Source organism: Dama dama, chromosome 23 (genome assembly GCF_033118175.1).
Source record: "Dama dama isolate Ldn47 chromosome 23, ASM3311817v1, whole genome shotgun sequence".
In the NCBI taxonomy this organism is placed as follows: domain Eukaryota; kingdom Metazoa; phylum Chordata; class Mammalia; order Artiodactyla; family Cervidae; genus Dama; species Dama dama.
The window spans coordinates 66,754,851-66,775,571 of record NC_083703.1 but is presented as its reverse complement, the minus strand read 5'-3'; the positions used below and the strand labels follow the sequence as shown (position 1 = coordinate 66,775,571).

General features: G+C 38.3%; 1 protein-coding gene across 1 annotated transcript in view; it reads right to left on the bottom strand.

Annotated features, from left to right (window-relative positions):
- Positions 1 to 20,721, bottom strand: part of CTNNBL1 (catenin beta like 1) — a 160,490-nt gene that overhangs the window by 64,233 nt on the left and 75,536 nt on the right. Inside the window, exons 8-11 of the mRNA XM_061127255.1 lie at positions 20,351 to 20,423; positions 20,051 to 20,109; positions 18,401 to 18,549; positions 1,216 to 1,397 (exon numbers count right to left, since the gene is read on the bottom strand). Of these exons, the coding sequence (XP_060983238.1) occupies positions 1,216 to 1,397; positions 18,401 to 18,549; positions 20,051 to 20,109; positions 20,351 to 20,423 (463 nt within the window). The remainder of the gene's footprint in view (positions 1 to 1,215; positions 1,398 to 18,400; positions 18,550 to 20,050; positions 20,110 to 20,350; positions 20,424 to 20,721) is intronic.

Here is a 20,721-nt window from a genome sequence, read left to right as displayed (position 1 = left end):
CCATTCTCTCTCCCATGAATAAATTTCCATTGAGGAAAGAAAAAAGACCAGCAATGGGGTTAACATGTTCACAGCTGGTGTTTCAACAGCTGGGGTTTCAGTCAGTACCTGATTTGAGGTGACCTGAACTTTCTATGTGTTGTCAGACCTCCAGTCCGCAGTTCTTCCCTGCCAGACTTTTTGCTGAGTCTGGAGAGGGGATTTCATCAAAGAAGGTATCCCTGGTGCTGACCACTGAAGACATGCCACACCACCTTCCTTTTAGCCATTTCAAGTTGGTAGAGAGTAAGTCAAGTCAAGATGAAAAGAGACAGAGAGGAACTCTCAAACTTTTATCTAAGAAGGTAAGGAATAAAAAAGATTCTGCAGACATCTATGCTGTTCTACTAATCACTGATGGAAAAAAAATCAAATCATGGGACAGATGTTAACTTCTGATAAGATGACCAAATTAGCCAGTCAGCCAGCCCAGGTCCTCCTCTTTTACACACACCACCACCTCATCCCCCCTGTAGCCCTTTCTCCATACTTTAAAATAACCACCCAACCATGTAAATTCCCTCTGCAAGTGTCTGTTAGCCTCCAGCAGAACCGTCAATGCTCATAAATCCGGGGCCTTCCAGATTGCACCGCCATCATTTATTGGGAGAGGGAAGCAGCAGGCCACTAGACAATAGCAGGGCCGGACTGGTCTAGCAGTAACTACTCTGCTTACAGCACCACGATTCATGGCATTTTGCTGGGAGTGCGCACCATCAGGGAGGAGAAACATAAAAAGGGGCACCTGGGCTGTAAATAGTTTATTTCAGCAATTCCTGATGTTGGCTGAATCATACTTTAATACAGAAATACATGAAAGCGCTACTCCGGAGGTGACATGTGTTGCCACCTCATTACTCTTTTCAAAAGGGTCTTCCATCAGAGAGACAACTCGCTACAAATTATAGTGAAGAAAACAAAACCTTCACGCACAGGCTTATTAACAGGCCAGTAGGGAATGGAACCACCAGAAGCAGTGTGACAAAGCCCATCCGTGACCAGGGGTCACCAGGTTGCTTTTCCATGCACAGAAAATAAGCAAATAAAAAAGAAAAAGGGAGCACCCTTCCACCTAAGAGCCGACTCCTCAGTTGCACAGCAGTTGGTCAAAGCAGCTCTCATCTCCCTCATTTCTCCCAACACCTTTAAATGAGGCTGACTTCCAGTGAGCCCTACCTTCATGTTCCTTCTCAGTGGTTCCCACTTTCTTGATCTTCCTGGGAGACTTCATAAAAAGGGGAAAGATGGTTCGTAAGCCAAGAATGTCAACGAACTTGTGGCAGTTGTCCGTGCCCTCGGGTCCAATCATGGCATGGTCCAGCACTTTCAGGGCACTGCTCCGGGAGATCTTCTTTTCTCTGGGAACAAAAGAGGTTTTACATAAGGCATTTCATGAGGATGGCCTAGTCTTAAAAAAAAAAAACAAAAAAAAAAAGTGTATTTACTGCAAAATTCATTACAATGGAAAAAAGACAAATAAGAGCAAAAACAATTTAAAGGTCCACCAGTCAAAACATTACTATAGTATATCTACATGGAATATTACACACTTGTTAACAATCAGGAGAGTAGGTGTTAGAATGAACAAGTTCTTATGATCAGAATGGTAAGCATGAAAAATAATATTCAAAATTCCATATGAAGCATTTCCTCATGTAAAAATATGTAAAAAATATGCATTAGAAGACACTGGAAAGAAACAGATCAAAATACTAACAGGTAATTTCAAGGTGGTAGGATTATGGATCACCTATTCTTCCTTTTTCTTTCTCTTTAACAGCTTTATCAAGATATAGTTGACACACCATACAATTCACCCATTTAAAATGTACAATTCAATAGATCTTAGAATATTCAGAAATGTGCCACCATCACCTTAGGCAATTATAGAACACTGTCATCATTGCCAAATCCAATGTCATGAAGATTCAAACCTATGTTTTCTTCTAAGAGTGCACTAGCTTTAGTATTTACATTTAGATCTTTGTTTTTGAATTAATCTGTGTATGTGGTATTAGTTCAGGATCCAACTGCATCCATTTGCATGTGGGTATCCAATTGTGACATCTGAACTCAGTCTGAAGTATGATTATTTGCCAGGCAGAGAAGAGAAAGCCATGTTACTGGTGGTGGTAAGCAGCATAGGCAAAGGTACAGGAGGTCTGTAAAAGCGTGTCACTTGGAGGGACTGGATGATCGGGGCGGGGGGACGGTGGGGGAGACGACTGAGGGGAAGTGGGCAGGAACAGGTCATGACAGGCCCTGGCTGTGCTGCCCAAGGAACCTGAGCTCCATGTCACTGATGCTGAGACGCCATGAAATGTTTAAGAAAAGGAGGGCGCTACATAAATAGATTTTTGAAAGCTTAATCTGGCAGTAGTGTGATGAAGGGCCTGGAGAGACAGAGCTTGGGGTCAGGAGGCACCTTTAAGAGAATATGACAGGAGTGGAAGTGAAAACAACAGAGTTCTGATTATGGCAGTGGTATCAAAAAGGCATATTTGTGAGACATGAAATCTTAAATATCAGGAGTAGGGTAAATAAATTTCTAAATTTAGCAGGGAGGGGTTTTTCTGCATCAAGATAAAATTCTGAAAGGAAACTAGACAAATAATATATTTGTTTTCACTGTAGCTGGACTTCAGCATCCCACTCTACAAACTTAAATTTACAAAGGTTGTGACTAGGGCAATGTAACAATGTGAGGAGAAATTAGGAAACTGAAATACAATATTCTTACTGTTTAGCCACTCAGAAAAAGTCCTTTTGAAATGAATGACGGTCATGTAACAGGGCACCTTCCAGTTACCATTCCGCATACATTCAAACCATTTCACATGTAACAGAATTGTTCAAAATGCTAAAGGTAAAGGACGCTGGGGTTTAGCCAAGTCTCTCTCTCTTTTTTCCCTGCCTAAGCAAATTCAACAAACAAAAGATTTTAAAAGTAAAACCGTTCTCCAGGTAGGTAGTGTAAGACTCGTTTAAAGGGGGCAGTAATTGCATATTGATCACCATTTAGGCAAGCTGCATGGAGGTGAACTTTGGAATATTCATTGGGCTCAAGTTCAGGCTTTTAGCAATCAATAGCTGTTTGGCCTGACTTTCTTGGGTTGGCTTTATTTGAAATATTTATTCTATTTGAGGACAAGTAGTTTATCTTAGTCGTGGCTGGGTTCATCAGGTTGTCGATCATGCCAGGACCAATGTGGATGCTGGCCGCTATAAAATGGGTGCTGGGGGGAAAGGACTGACTCATCTACCAAGGTGAACCTTCTGAGGAGGCAGAAAGGGGAGGAGAGGGAAGTTTCCACTGTTGTTTTAATCCACTTATTCTTCATTAGACAGAAACACTTTTGTAATAAACATGCATTCTGAGTATGTTTGTTCTTTCATCAAATATTTATGAAGTACCTAACAAGTGCCAGATATTAAACTGAGATATAAAGAGAGGCACAGCTCATGCTTCTGAGGAGCTCGGTTCACAGGGGACACAGAGGCACAGACCATGGTATACTGAGAAGAGCGATGTAGTACAGTGGAGGTGTATACAAAGGAGAATATGAATACAGGGAGGAGGGCTGACTATGAGTCAGGGAGGCCTCACAAAGGGGAAGATGCCTGAACCATGGATGGCTTTCTCAGATCGGCAAAAAAGATAAAGGTATTTCAAGCAGAAGGAAACAACAGCATATGCCAAGGCATGAGTAAGCATGTTAGATTCAGGGAAGTGGTGCATGGTCCTGTGAGAACATTAAGAGCCAGAGGGGCAGCAGGAAAAAAATGAAGCCAGTTGATTCTGTGTATTAGAAAGATCACACTTACCACAGTGGGTTGGACTGTATAAAGGGAGAGGAAGAGGAAGAAGTAGAAGAAAGAGTGGAAATACACGGAAGGCAGAGACGCTGGTAAAAAAAGGCGAACTAACAATAGACTATGGGTGAAAAGAGGTGAGTTCAGATTGATCCTGGGTACTGGTGAGACATCAGCTTAGACTTACTGGTCGGTCTGCAGTCCAGGAATGAGATTAAAAATAGAGGGAAATGGACTTCCCTGGTAGTACAGTGGATGACAGACCGCCTGCCAATGCACGGGACACGGGTTCGATCCCTGGTCTGGGAGGATTCCACATGCTGCAGAGCAACTGGGCCCACATGCCACAACCACTGAGCCCTGCAAACTGCAACTGCTGAAGCCAGAGCACCTCGAGCCTGTGCTTCACAAGGGAACCACCACAGAGAGAAGCCTGTGCACCGCAACTAGAGAGTGGTCCTGGCTCTCGACAACTAGAGAAAGCCCATGTGCAGCAACGAAGACCAAGTGCAACCAAACACAGATAAATAAATAAATAAAATTATTATTTTTTTAATGGAGGGAAATGTGTGTGCTCAGTCACTTCCAACTCTTTGTGATCCCACGTGTAAGAATGATTAAATCTATGGCTAGTAATTGAATCAATGATGTGAAGACTACCCTAAGAGGGTGAACAAACCATGCAGAAAAGAGGGATTAAGCCCTGGAGGAAACTTATTCGAAAGACAAGTAAAAGAGTTAAAGTCCACTCCCTTCTCAACCAGAAGACCATGAGGAATCAAGAAAAAAAAGTGATAGGCAGTGACAGTCTTCTTTAAAAGACACTGTGAACCATTATTTCTGCAAAAAAAACTTGGATAATGCCATATGAGATCATTTTCATTTGCTTTAAAATGTACATGATTACGTTCGTTTCCCTTTAGTTCCCCAAATATACTACTTTCCGGGATCCAGGATTCCTATGGATTAGACATAAGGTCAATATGACTAAGTTCCTCGGTGCTCTCTAAGTACAGCGCCAAAGAACACTACCGCTATGGCAGATGCTGAGATATTCCACCTCTAAAATAGAACAGTGGCAGTCTTCTGTATTGCTAGATTCATTTTTTTCAATTTCTATTCCCATTCATTTTTTATAAACTGCTAGTACCAACCATTTCTTGACTGCCTGTGCCAGAAAACGAAACAAATATGTAGAAAACAAAGGTAAGATTTTTGTTTCTAGCACTACAGTAGACATAAAAAACATAGTAAAAATAAAAAACAGAAAGACAAGTGGGAGACTTCTCTGGCAGTCCAGTGATTAAGACTCCATGCTTCCCCTGCATAGCAATGAAAACCCAGCAGAGCCAAAAATAAACAAATAAAATTACGTATATTTATATAAAAAGACTCTACCCTTCCAACACAAGGGATGAGGGTTTGATCCTTGCTCGGGGAACTAAGATCTCCCCCATGCTACGAGGTATGCCAAAAGGAAAAAAAAAAAAAAAATAGGGGGAAATTCCCAAATATTTTAAAACTAAATAATACACTTCTAAATATATCATAGGTCAAAGATCAAATCAAAAGAGAATTAGAAGGTGTTTTGAACTGAAAATACAACATATCAAAATGTGTGTAACATAGTTTAAAGCAGCAATTAGAGGGAAATTTATACCATTAAATATATATTAGAAAATTCAAGAAAGATCTCAGGTCAGCGATCTCAAATTCCCTTCTTGAGGAATCAAAAGAATAGCATATTAAACCCCAAGCAATCAGAAGAAAAGAAATAATGAAGATCAGAGCAGAAATCACTGAAACAGAAACAAAAAACCAGTAGAAAATCAATGAAAACAAAAACTGATTCTTTGAAAAGATGACACAAATGACTAACATTAGAAATAGCAGAAGGCATATCTCCCTGCAGGTTATACAGGAGTTAAAAGGATAATAAGGGGATATTCAAGAACTTTATGCCAAAAAATTCTACCACTTAGATAAAATGAATTCCTTAAAAGACACAAACTACCCAAGTTTACTCAAAGAGAAAAAAAGAAAAAGAAAAAAGATCACTGGAACAAGTGAAAAAATTTTACTGGGAGAATGGCATTGAAACATGTAAATTATCATATGTGAAACGAATCGCCAGTCCAGGTTCGATGCATGATAAAGGGTGCTCGGGGCTGGTGCACTGGGATGACCCAGAGGGATGGGATGGGGAGGGGGGTGGGAGAGGGGCTCAGGATGGGGAACACATGTACACCCATGGCAGATTCAACTCAACAATGGCAAAACCAATACAACATTGTAAAGTTAAATAAATAAATAAATTAAAAAAATAAAAAATAAAAATTTTAAACTTCTCTGGGAATTCCCTGGCAGTCCAGTGGTTAGGACTTGGGGATTTCACTGTGGTGGCCTGGGTTCAATTCCTGGTTGGGGAACTAAAATCCTGTAAGATGCGTGGTGCAGTGACTGCCACCCCTGCAATCCCCAATTAAAACTTTTCAAAAGACTATGCTATGAAAATGAAAAGGTAAGCTATGGACTGGAAGAAAATATCTGTAAAACATATATCTGACAAGAGTGTATCTATGACACAGAAAGAAATGTTAATAATAAGACAACCACTCTTACCCCTGCTCAAAATGGGCAAAAGATTTGACCATACTCTACCAAAGAAGATATGTAGATGGCAAATAAGCACATGAAGAGACACTCAGTATCATTAGCCATGAGGGAAATTCAAATTAAAACCATAAGCCACCTATATACACCCACTAGAATGACTAAAATACAAAACACTATATATACCTATCATATGATCCAGATATGATAGGATCAATTATCATACTGATCCTAGATATGATTCAACTCATAGATATCAACTCATAGATATTTATCCAAAAGAAATGAAAAACAGTGCTCGCTTTGGCAGCACATATACTAAAATTGGAAAGAAATGAAAAATATTGTTCACCCAAAGATTTTATACATGAATATTAACAGGAGCTTTGTTCTTAAAAGCAAAAAACTGAAAATCTAAATGTCCATCAACAAATGAATAAACAAACTGTGATGTATTCTTAAATGGAATACTATCCAGCAAAGAAAAAGGGACAAACAATTGTTACATGTGGCAGAATCTCAAAATAATTATAGTGAGTTAAACAGTTAAACTGAAAGAAAAAGAAAAAAAAAAACACTCAAGAGTAAAAAAAAAATTGATGTTTCCTAAAACCGACATGTGAATGAATGTACCCTTCTCTCTCCTTTTTTTTTCCCCTTTTGGCCTATACAGTTAATAATCAGCAAGGGTTCACTGTATTTCTGCTACTCCACCCCAAGCTGCAATTGTACACATCCCTTGGGATCACGGTGGTCTCTTCTTTTTCTAACTGGAACAGGGTTTTACAACAGAAGTAATAAGTTTCATGTCAACGTTTTCAAGGAAACTGACAATGTAATTCTTCTGTCTCCCACTGGCTTTGCTGTTTCTCAGAGAACACTGAACCATTTGATAAAAGGACATACTGTTAAAAACTGCTCTGTGGAGGCAAGAAGCAAAGACTTCGGAGCACAGTCTGTAATTAAATCCGGTATATTGAAATCTTATATTTGCAGCAACATCTTACCAAAGACAGACTTCTGTAACCAAGCACAAAGAAATGGCAAACCAGTCTCCACACAGGGGCAATGAGACCATTTTTACAGCTCCACCCTCATTTTCTGCTAAATTCTAAGATGGCCATGGCCCCATAGGTATAATTTAGTCTTATTTCTGTGAATTGGACCCTATAAATCTCATCACTTTGTTAAACTGCATAATAAACTGTAACTCTCCCAAATTTTATTTTTCTCTCAACTATTCCTGACTACCAAAATACCACTTGGTTCATGTTCATATCTTCACTCTCTGGCTGCCAGCCAAGGATCATCCAAATATCCTCTTTGTACCCTAATTCTTCCCAGGTGGCTCAGATGTAAAGAATCTGCCTGCCAAGGCAGGAGATGAGAGTTTGATCCCAGATTCAGGAAGATCCCCTGGAAAAGGGAAACGGCAACGCACTCTAGTATTCTTACCTGGAAAATCTCATGGTCAGAGGAGCCTGGCGGGCTACAGTCGGGGGTCACAAAAGAGTCAGACACAACTTAGTGACTAAACACAACAACCCTAACTCTTGACTACCAAGCCAAAAGAATGAGGGCAAGATACCTGAAACGCAGGGCCTCTGGTTTCTCTTCCTTTCAGAAGAGTTCTCCACCACCTAAGAGGCCCTGTGGGTCCCACCCTCACCTCATATTTTCTCTTTCCTTATCAAAAAACAACAGCCAAATGAGAAATTCTTTTTTTTTTTTTTTTTTTTTTGAGTTCCTATACTCTAGGATGGCTACCCGCTGTTTCTTTCACAGCATGAGTTCCATTTTTAAATATCACCTCAGCAAGCTTTTTCTTCTTTTTCAAAATGTCTTCATCTATCCTTTGGCAGAGAGAGAAAAAAAACAAACAAAAAAAATAGCCTTTTTTCCCTTATTGATTCTGTCAAGCACTGTGAAATCCAGACACTCCACACAGGAATGAAAAAAAGTCACCTGACAACTAAACCAACACTGGGATGGAAGGAGAAAGAAGAGGGGAAAGGCCGGTGAGGTAAGGGCTAAGAGGTCCTAGACCTCCAAACAGTGCTCAGAAACAAAAGCTGGAACTCAGCTACAAATCTACATGAAGGGTTTCTTTGAACCTCGAGTAGAAAGGTTATAAGAAATGAATACCTAAACCATAACCCTAAAATACCTAGGAGGAGGATGGAAGAAGAGAGTTGAGAGGGTCAAGTGTTCCAAGGGGGGATAAACTGAAGTGTAGACACTTGCGTTGGCTTTGCTCTGAAGCCCAGCATGGGCACAAGCCAAACAGGGCAGTGAGCCCAGGACTACAGCTGATGCCTGGCTTTCCTGAAGTCTTGAAAATCAGGTTCACCACCACCCTATTTTATATCCCTCACACACTAAAAAATTTCACGTGGGCAAACAGGACTAAATATCTCTTGACGGGAGATTACATTCTCAGCTACATGGCTTTTAATAAATCACTCCTCATTCTTCGGGTCTATCTACGGGATCTGCCAGAAATTCTATTCTAAAATGCAAAAATATTTCTCAAGACTTTTCTTATTCATTTAGAAAATATTTACTGAGTGCCTAATATGTATTATTGCTAGATTCTGGGGATACAGAGAGGAAAACCTGGTTCCTGCTCTCAAGAGTCTTATACTACAGCCAGGGACAAAGAGATGCTTGCCACACAGGATGGTAAGTGCTCCCACAGGGGTAAGCAAGGGATGCCTGAACCTAATCTCTAAAATCAAGAGGGTGTGTGTGGATGTAAGGACAGGGCAAGGGCAAGTAATATAGGGACAGAGGCTTCTTAAAAGAACTTTAGCCTAAGTATCATGGGTGAGGTACCCAGAGAAAACAAAGAAATGTGTTAAGGAATCTAAAATAGTTTGGTTTAGAGAATAGAATATACATGTGTGGGAAAAGGAGAATGAGAAGAGATGGCCACAGGAGAATTAGGCAGAGGATAGATCCTGAAGGGACTTGGTGCCACTTCAAATGTTCATAAACAAATAAATCAAGTGTCATTTTTCAAAAAGTAAATTACACTAACAGAAAAGAAATGGAATAAATTGCATAATTTCCACAGAAGGAAAATAAAAGAACTAAAAGGCAAAACAAAATAAAATCTTCAAGAAAACCATCAGAACAAAATAAAGAGAAGGAAAGGGCCAAACACAACAGTCATTGTAATAGAAACAAGTACGTTAAATTCATCTGCTTAAAAATAAACTCTCATATTGGACTAAAAATCCAAAAAACAGCTACATGCCCTTAATAGGAGTCACGTATGATATAAAATGACATAAAAAGTTAAAATAAAACCATAGGAAGGGATACAATAGATAAATACAAAATTATAAAAGAATTCAAAACCAATTCATTACATGTAACACAGAGGACTGTTTAACACTAACAAAGATATACAATTCAAGATTAAAATAAAAGAATTAGCATTTACTTGTTGAATAAGCAATGTAGAATATAATGAGCAAGAGAGTCAAGAATAAAAGGGAAAAAAAAAAGCCAGTTATATTAAGATACCATATTACTCTCAAAATTTAACAGATTAGTTTTTTTAAAAATGGATATGGAAGAGTTAAAATATATTTTAAAAATTGATTAAGGAGCTATGTACAGCACATTATACTCTAGGAACACAAACTCTAAGTGTCCATGGAATATACACAAAAACTAGCCATCTACAAGGTCACAAATACAGTCTCAAATTAGAAAAGCAGATACTATTCAGCCTATATTTTCTATTAATGTAATAAGAAAACAAGACTTAACCACTTGAAACTGTGTGATGAAGCTAAGCCATTTTAAGAGGAAAATTTTAACCTTAGCTTGTTGTTGTTGTTTTCCCCTTTATCTGTGCCACAAGGCTTGTGGGATCTTAATTCCCTGACCAGGAACTGAACCCAGGCCCTTGGCAGTGACAGCACAGAGTCCTAACCACTGGACTGCCAGGAAATTCCTGAATGTTTTTATTTTCAAATAAGAGGATTATTTTTAAAAGCATTAACCATTCAACTCAGATATTTAAAAAAGGACAACACAATAAATGGAAAGAAAGAAGAAAATAGGAATTAAAGACATAAAAAAATTCATGAGTAGGCAAAAAGTATACAAATAAACAAAATGTCAAACCAAAAGCAAAGACAATCTCAATCACTTTTAACAAACCTGATTGAGTAAGAAAGCAGGGAAATTTAAATAGATAACATTAAGAGTTATAAAGAAGACATAATGAGCAGAAAATGAAAAAGATGAAATGGAAGATACAGAACAGAATTATACAAATACAAGGACAACATATATTAATAAACCTGGAAGTCTATGAAATTGGAAATTTCTAGGAAAATACAAAATATCAAGTTGTCTTTAAAAATCAGAACACCGATGAAAGAATCAAAGACCTAAATAAATGGAGAAATATACCATGTTCATGGATGGGGAGTCTCACTGTTGTAAAGATGTGCATCCTCCCCAAAAGAATCTACAGAATCATTAGAATGCCAATCAAAACCCCAGCAGTTTTTCTAGAAATTTATATACAAAGACAAAGAAACTATAGAACTAGAATAGATAAAAGTCTTTAAAAAGACATTAAATAAGACGATTTACATCACATAATTTCAAGACTCAACCATACAGTCAGAACAGGGTTGTGTTGGCAAGAAGACAGACACATAAATCAATGAAGCAGAATAGAAAGCACAAAAAATAGACCCACACATGTAAGATAATTCATTTCTGACAAGAGTGTAAAGGCAATTGACTGGAAAGTGGACAATCTTTGCAATAAATGGGGCCAGAATTGGATATATGGGTTTGGATGGACTCTGGGAGTTGGTGATGGACAGGGAGGCCTGGCGTGCTGTGGTTCATGGGGTTGCAAAGAGTCATACACAACTGAGCAATTGAACTGAACTGAACTGATGCAAAAATAATAAATAAAACCAAGAACCTCAATTCATACCTAATACCAAATATGAAAATTAATTTAAAATCAATCACAGATCTATAAATGTAAAACATAAAACTGAAAATTCTAAAAAAAGATATGAAAGAAACACTTTGAGACCCTGGTTAGGGAAACATAGTTTATATGTCATTCCAAAAGCACAATTAAAAAAAATATATATATATATTTTTTTAAATATATATATATTTTAAAATTAGACTTTATCAGTAAAACTTTTGCTATTTAAAAGACACTGCTAAATACATGTAAGTCCATGGCTGATTCATGTCAATGTATGACAAAAACCACTACAATATTGTAAAGTAATTAGCCTCCAACTAATAAAAATAAATGAAAAAAATAAATAAAAGACACTGCTAAAAAATGAAAAGGCAAGCCACAGACTAGGAAAAAAATATTTCCAAAACACATCTCTGACAAAAACTTCTTTCTAGGATAAAGAACACTTAAAAGTCAATAACATAACCCAAATAAAATTTAGGCAATAAGTCTGAACAAAGGGTTGACTTAACAAAAGATGTGAGAAACGTCAACATGAAAAGATGTCTAACAACCTTGTGTGTGCCGATGTGCTAAATTGCTTCAGTCGTGTCCGACTCTTCGCGACCCCATGGACTGTAGCTCACCAGGCTCCTCTGTCCATGGGATTCTCCAGGCAAGAACACTGGAGCGGGTTGCCTCTCCAGGGTTCCTCCTCCAGGGGATCTTCCCAACCCAGGGACTGAACCCATGTCTCTTAGGTCTTCTGCATTGGTAGGTGGATTCTTTACCACTAGCACCACCTGGGAAACCCTTAACAACCTTAGTCATCAGTTACATGCAAAGTAAAGCCACAATACACATTCATTCAAATAGTTAAAACTAAAATCTGACTACATTACAGTTAAAACTAAAATCTGACTACACTAAGAATTAGGGAAGATAGAGCAACAGGAATTCTCATGCCTTGCTGGTAAGAATATAAAATGATACAATCATTTTGAAAACAGTTTGGTAGTGTCTAATAGTAAATTTACATTTACTATATGACTTAGTCATTGGTGGTTAATGCAGGAGACCTGGGTTTGATTCTTGGGTTGGGAAGATCCCCTGGAGTAGGAAATGGCAACCTATTCCAGTATTCTTGCCTGGAGAATTCCATGGACAGAGAAGCCTGACGCGCTACAGTCCATGGGATCACAAAGAGTCGGACACAACTGAGCGACTAACACTTTCACTTTCATATGACTTAGTCATTCATCTCCCAGGTATTTTACCCAAGAGAAATGAAAATATATGTTTATCTTAAGACTTTTAAGCAGCTTTATACACAACAGCAAAACAACAGGAAAAACAAATGTCTATGAACAAATGAATAAATAAACATATACTACTAAGCATAAAAAAGAAACACATTACTGATACATGCAAAGTAAATGAACCTCAAAAACAACCTATTGAGTTAAATAAGCTAAACAAAACACAAACTGTATGATTCTATTTATATGAAATTCTAGAAAGACAATGGTTGACTGGGGCCAAAGCTGGATTGGTGGGAATTGATTGTCAAAGGGATCAAGTAAATTTCAGACGGTGATAAAAATGATCTATACATGCATTATCCAATATGGTAGCCACTAGCCACAAACGGCCATGGAGTATTTGAAATACAGCTAAATTTCAGATTTAAGTTGAGGCAACTTAAAATTTAATTGAAGTTTAAAAATTGATACTTGATTGAGTTATTGGGAAATATTTAAGTATGTTTGGAATAAGTATATTTAAGTATGGGAATCTACTTTTTCAATTGTAAATTGTATGAAATCTAACAAAAACCAAGTACTTTAATGAAAACTTGGCATTGAATTCAGATGCAAATGTAAAATGCACACTGAATTTTAGAGTTAGTATGGAAAATGAATGTAAAATAGATTAAGAATATTTTTTATTGATAAATAATATTGGTTACTTTTCCCCTTTGGTAACCATATGCTCATTTTCTATGTCTGTGAGTCTATTTCTATGTTGTAAATAAGTTCATTCGTATTATTTTTTAAAGATTCTACATATAAGTGACTTCATATATTTGTCTTTCTTTGACTTCACTTAGAATGATAATCTCCAGGTTCACCCATGTTGCTGCAAATGATAATATTTTATTCTCTTTTATGAGAGAATATGGCTCTTTCATTACTTTTATGGCTGAGTAATATTCCATTGTATGTATATATAACCACATCTTCTTTATCCATTCATCTGCTGATGGACACAAGTGGCCTCCATGTTTTAGTTATTGTTTAAGTAATGTGGCTAAGAAACACTGTGCGGCGTGCATCTTTTCAGATTACAGTTTTCGTCTTTTTCAGATATATGCCCAAAAGTGGGATTGCTGGATCATATAGTAACTGTATTTTTAGTTTTTTAAGCAACCTCTGTCTTGTTGGGCCTGCACCAATTTATATTTCCACTAGCTTCCCACTGTGCTTCCCAGGTGGTGTTAGTGGTAAAGAACCTGACTGCCAGTGCAGGAGACATAAGAGATGCGGTTTTGATCCCTGTGTCAGGAAAATCCCCTGGAGAAGGATATGGCAACCCACTCCAGTATTCTTACCTGGAGAATCCCATGGACAGAGGAGGCTGGCAGGCTATGGTTCATAGGGTCACAAAAGGTTGGACATGACAGAAGCGACTGAGAACGCACATACTAGCATTATAGGAGGGTTCCCTTTTGTCCACACCTTCTCAGCATTGATCACTTTTTGACAATGGCCATTCTGACTGGTGTGAGGTGATACCTCACTTCAGTTTTGACTTGCATTTCTATAATAATTAGCAATGTTGATCTTTTCATGCACCTGTTGACTATCTTGGCTATCTGTACTGTATGTCTTCTTTGGAAAAGGTGCCTTTATAGGTCTTCTGCCCAGTTTCTGACTGGGTTGTTTTTTGTTTTTTTCTTTGACATTGAGCATTAAGAGCTGTTTGTATATTTTGGAAATTAAGCCCTTGTCTGCCGTATCATTTGCAAATATTTCTCCCATTCTGGAGGCTGTCCCTTCGTTTTATTTCCTTTGCTGTGCAAAAGCTTTTTTGCTTGATTAGGTCCCATTTGTTTACTTTTGCTTTTATTTCTTTTGCTCTGCGAGACTGACCTAAGAAAACACTGCCATGATTTATGTCACAATGCTTTACCTGTGTTCTCTCCTAGGAGTTTTATGGTATCATGTCTTTATTTAAGTCTTTAAGCCACGCTGAGTTTATTTTTGTGTATGGTGTGAGGACAGGAGAAAATTTTCTGAGCCTAATTTCTTGCATCCTCTCCTATCCAGGAAAGCAATAAAATCATTAATGGAGACATCTGCTCCTCGTGATTAGCAGCAACACTCTGCTAAAATGGTACACATATCTCCCTTCACCAAAATTACATATAGACTGACTTCCCCACTTCCTCTTCAGAGCAGTTCCTCAGAGCTATCTGAGAGGCTGTCTTCCAGGCTATAGTCCTCATTTTGCCCCAAATAAAACTTAACTCACAACTCTCATGTTGTGCATGTTTTTCAGTCGACAGTATCTTTTATGTTCCTTGTGGTGAAAATAAAGGTATACACATTTGTCAAAATTAAAACTATACACTTAAAATGAGTGTCTGATTATATATCATTTATGCCTTGATAGAGATGATAAAAATATTAAAATTGAATCATATATATGTATGTGTGATAATGTGTGTATATAAATGTATAAATGACTATCTTGTTGGTGATCGTTCCTTATCAATAATCAGAAACATAAAAAAAACTCATAGGCTGTGGAGATGCAAAATTCACTGTTACTCGTCACAGTTAATACTTTAAATTATATTAGAGTTATTCAATGTCAGCCTCCATCACAACCTATTGAGTTTCTTGGAGGCAAGAATCCTGTCTTGTTGATGTCTGTGATAGGCCTAGCACTTAACACAGTAAGTGAACATAGCACTTTATCAATGTTTTAATAACTGCAGAGCTGTCCCAGACAATTTATATAGTCTAATTCCCATAAAATCCCTGCAAATTTGGCATTGTTACTCCCATTTTCCAGATGAAAAGAGGGAGAATCAGGGGACAGAAAGGTTAGAATAACTCACCAAACATCCAGAACTAGTCATTGAAAGAGCTGTGTTCCAAATCCACATCTGCCTCAACTCTAAACCCCATTCTTTCACACTACAACATGTTGCTACCTCTCCGGTGGGCATTTCATTAACTGTTTGATGAATGCTTGAATTCAAATAAAAATCAGTATTTATGGGCAATGGAACCAGAGGAATTTTCCTGAACTTCTAGTGTTATAGCTGCATAGTTTTTAAATGGGTTCCCTTAAGACAGAGAGCAACTTGGCAGCTCTTGCTAGAAGATCAGGAAGGATGGATCTACTAGGGAGAAACAACTCTCTCCCAATTAAACTTTTCATTTGGGAGTCTGAAGAAAAAAAATTACACAGAACAAAGAGCACGAGAAAGAGAAAAAAAAAGAAACGCTGAATCTGCTGATATAGCTAATTAAGGTAAAAGAATTAATCTAACAGTAACTTCAGCATTCAAAAATGAAAAGTTAGGAGATCCTAGAAAGGTGCTATTTCTACATCTTTTAGAGCTCCTTTTTAAATTAGGCTCCCAGAGCCTCAGCATTCCTGCTTGAATAATCCATACTTCTGGTTATTTATTCAGCTCCCCACTGCTGCACATTTCCAAGCCATATGCTACAGGAATACATCACCTCGTATTTGTACTCAAACATCCAAAGACACTGGCAGTTCAGACCTTTAAGAAGCTTAGAAGAAAGTCCCTGTAGAATATAGTTTTAAGGTTAAAAGGCCCAGGAAGCCAAATGCATCTTCTTTATATGCTATGTGCTTGAGAGGAGGTGGGTCATTTCAACAAAAGGACAGGCAATTAGAAGGGTAAAGAAGATAAACAAACAAAAGACTCAAGAGAGTAAAGCCAGCAAAAATCAGTTGAACACTAAAGGCCTCTGAATAATTACAATGCCCCTCTCTGTACTTTAAAATAAATTTTTTAAAACAATTCCACCAAGGAAGATTTTCAATCAATCCAAGGTCTGGTACACACTGGACAAACCAAGAGATCTACTGTGCCCCTGGGCCTACACAAGCCTTTAAAAAGAAGATGTTTTCGAAACACATACTCTGATGATCTTAAGTGCAAAAACAGCTTTAAGCACAAAAATTTGTAGAATCTGTCGCTGGAGAATTTTTTATAACAACAAAACATTGTAAATAACTACAATATCAATAACAAAGAAAGACCAAGTAAGTTATATTCCCTTAGAGTCACCATTATTCAATTATTGAAAACTGTCATGATGATTATGTCACAACATGGGAAACAGCATGTTAAGTTAAAAAAATAAACAGTATAGAAAATTACAAGTGTGGTAGGCCTAAAAAGCTGTTAAAAATAAGAAAACAATTATGGAGAAAAAGACTCCAAGGAATCTGCATCCAAAGAGACAGGAAACCTACCATTCATTTCTGTATAAGCCAAGCACTTAACACATTACCTTATCAGTGCTTTAACAGTTTTGTATTTCTATATTCTAAGCTATATTTAATAGATAAGTATCAAATTTATTAAAAAATTTTTTCACTGAAATTTTCAATGTATGCAGATATGTTTCAAAACAGCAGACGCAGGCTCAGTTTCATAAAGAATAACCCCATAGAGCTCAGTCCTCCAACCAATCAAACATGCTCTAACATCTCTCAATTAAAAAAAACTGACCATTGTCAACTAAACACCCAACTCTGGTTACCTCTTCACCCTATATCTCTACTGCTTCCAAGCCAGATTTGTCAAGAGTTATCAACTACAAGCTATCTCCCATTTACTTCCAGATTCTGTGAATTACACCAATATGAAACCTACTTTAAGTATTTGAAGAAATGAAATCACAAGTAATAAGATATGAAAGTGAAGTGAAAGTGACAATCACTCAATCATGTCCGACTCTTTGCAATCCCATGGACTGGAGCCTACCAGGCTCCTCTTCCATGGAACTCTCCAGGCAAATACTGGAGTGGGTTGCCATTCCCTTCTCCAGGGGATCTTACTGACCCAGGGATTGAACCCAGGTCTCGCGCACTGCAGGCAGATTGTTTACAGTTTGAGCTTTAAATTAGACTTAGATATACAAGGAAGGAATTATGAAGAAAAGTTCCAGAACTGTCTTGCACATTTTCGTATCTCTTATGCTAGCCACATAGCAAGGCACAACTAACTCATTATTGAAAATAATATATAATGAAAAATATGTATAAATGAAAAACAGGAATTACATTCTGCTGTCAATAGTAAAGTATGTTAGTTGCTCAGTCATGTCTGACTCTGCTATCCCGTGGACTGTAGCCTGCCAGGCTCCTTTGTCCATGAAATTCTCCAGGCAAGAATACTGGATCGGGCTGTCATTTCCTTCTCTAGGGGATCTTCCCAACACAGGGATCGAACCTGGTCCTCCCACATTGTGGGCAGATCTTTACCATCTGAGCCACTATTGATCTTTGTCAATAGTAAAAATATGGACAAACATATGGCATAGATAGGTCTATATAAGATAAAAAGAAAATTGGGCTAAGTTTAGAAATTAACATAGGTTATGTTTAGAAGTTAATGACTAGATTTCCCCAAACCAACACACTATGAGAAGGAACAACAACAACAAAAAATTTCCCTTCAATGGAGTGGTCCTATTACCAAATGACATAACAGTAGGGTACAAACAGACCAAAATATACTCTGTATTCATCCAAACTAACTTCAGAAAAGACCATACACTCACCTGAAGACTACTGTTTTATACATCTAGGAAACTCAATGGAATAAAAGACCATAGCTAGCTACATGTTCTTGAATCCAGGCTAACAGTGAGGAGTTGGACAAAAAAAGATGTATAGCTAGGACATGATAGATGAGAAGCATACCTTAGCATGAGATTCATCAGCTGAAGACCCTCGCCCTTTAGGAAGCGCTCACGATTGGAACTCAGCATTAGGCAGGAACAGAGGGAATCAAACAGATTTTCCATCATCTCCTGCTCCTCGGCTGTGCTAGGATTGTGTCTTTTAAACACCTGTCAAGCAAAAGTATCAGAAGGCACAGAATCATAAGAGAAGGTCTTTTCATCAACCAGCATTCAACAATTTCCGAAGCCTGTCTACTCCAATAACCCTACAACTGAAGAAGCAGAGCCTTACCAAACAAAATTCTCATTTGTTTCCATTTTAGAGAAACTGGGCTTTCTGATTCACAGGTATTAAATAAATGGCTATCATGCAAAAACAAAAACAAACAAAAAAACACAATAACAATAAAAAACCACCCAACTGACCATTAGGTTCAGGAGTGATCCATAGTTCCAAGGAGGCAGATTTAACAAAAACCAACAAAACCTTTTTATTATGAAACATATTCACCTACAGAAAACTCTATAAACATGTACAGCTAAATGAGTAAGGTGAACACCCCTGAAACCATCACCCAGATCAAGAAACAACTTTGCCAGCTACCCCCACCCCAAAGCTCTCCACTTGGCCCACCCGACCACAACACATTTCTTCCCCTTCTAAAACAAACCACAGTTCTGAAGGACAAATCCTGGCCCAAAATAAGGAACAGTTTCCTAATCACCAGGGCTAATGAACTGCCTTACAGACCATTTGTGGCTCTAAGTCGTGGGAATGGCTTCAAGCAGTTTTTATCTTTGCCAGAAATACATGGCATGTTAGGAGGAAAGCCTCTTAACAGTGTATGCATACCCATACAGTCTACTACAAAATGATCAATCTTATAGGAACAGGACTAAGCACTTTCCCAGAACTGGGAACAGATTCACAATTCAAAGCTCTATTTTTTGGGGTGAAGGCCAAACCACTCAGGCTGCTGGCACCAGGAGGGAAGCTGTATGCAAACTGACATCTCAGACACTCCCAACACTCTAAAGATTTTATCCAAATGATCTATTTTCAGTCCTGGTTTTGGAATAGCACAGATGAGACTGGTTAGGAAAAAAAAATCTTAACAGTATTTTCAGAATGCCAGCAGAACATTTCAATGGGATTTACATTTCTAACACTGAGCAAATGGCAATTTCTAATTTCTTTTTCCAGCCTCCAGTGCCACATCCTCCCCATCCTCCTCTCTGACCTCTATTCCATTGCATTGGAACTTGTACACGTGAAGCTTACTTGATCCTAAATGAACAGACCCCAATTTAGTGGCAGACTGACAAAAAAGAAAGTGAATAATCTTGGGAGTGGGTCAACTGAAAATAGTGTGGCATTCTTGGCTCAAAAATATATACTTAAGTGGGAAGCACACGCCTTTGGGCCTGACAAACATCAGCAGACTGAGAAAGTCCACACCAGATACATGGTGATATCTGGTCATAAAGAGCAAACGACTAAGAAAGGAGGCAAACCATGTGCCTCCACTGTGACCTCACGCCTGCCAACACACCCCATATGGCTTGCATCACATGGCTTATTCCTTCCCACCATCTCCAGCTCCACCTCCCATTTAAAGATACAAGCCATGTATCTTCATGGCAGACAGGAAGCATAAGAATTACTCACGGATAACTGCTGAAGAAGCACATCGATTCCATCCAGCTCCCCAAGCAATTCCCTGTTTTCTAAAAGGGGAAAAAAATAGAAGAAGAAGGAAAAAAAGTGAAGCTAACTGTCAGATTTTACAGCCGTCTAACACTGATACATCAGCAAACAAAATCAATACAGCTTGACAGAGTACAAAAGCTGCACAGAGAGCGAGAGGGAGAGCAAGGGGATGCCAAAGGCAAGAGAGCTTGCTGTCATGATCTGAAACAAGCCTGGCTCCTATCCTAACAGAATATCAATACCGAGAGGGAGCCTCACCATCGTTGTCCTGGAGCAATATGGCCAGCACTTCACTACAATACAGTTTGTTGGCATCGAAGGGCATCTTTGCCTATGGGGAAACAGGAGAAAGGAGAAATATGTTAAGGGCCCTTGTTTCCTTCCCCAGGACAGTTTTTTCCACAAGTATGAGGATCTGAGTTGGAGAGATGGAGAAGTGAGAAAGGGAAAAAGTAGGTTATGGGTGAAAAAAAGTCTGCCTCTGCTGTCAAGAGACCAGACTCCAGTACTACCCAGTAAAACCATAAATAGCACTACGTACACAGCGGTCCTCACACTTCTAATGCCCAGATACAAATGTCACCTCCTCTGTGAAGATTCCCGGTTGTGAGTCTAGGGACTATGGTCGA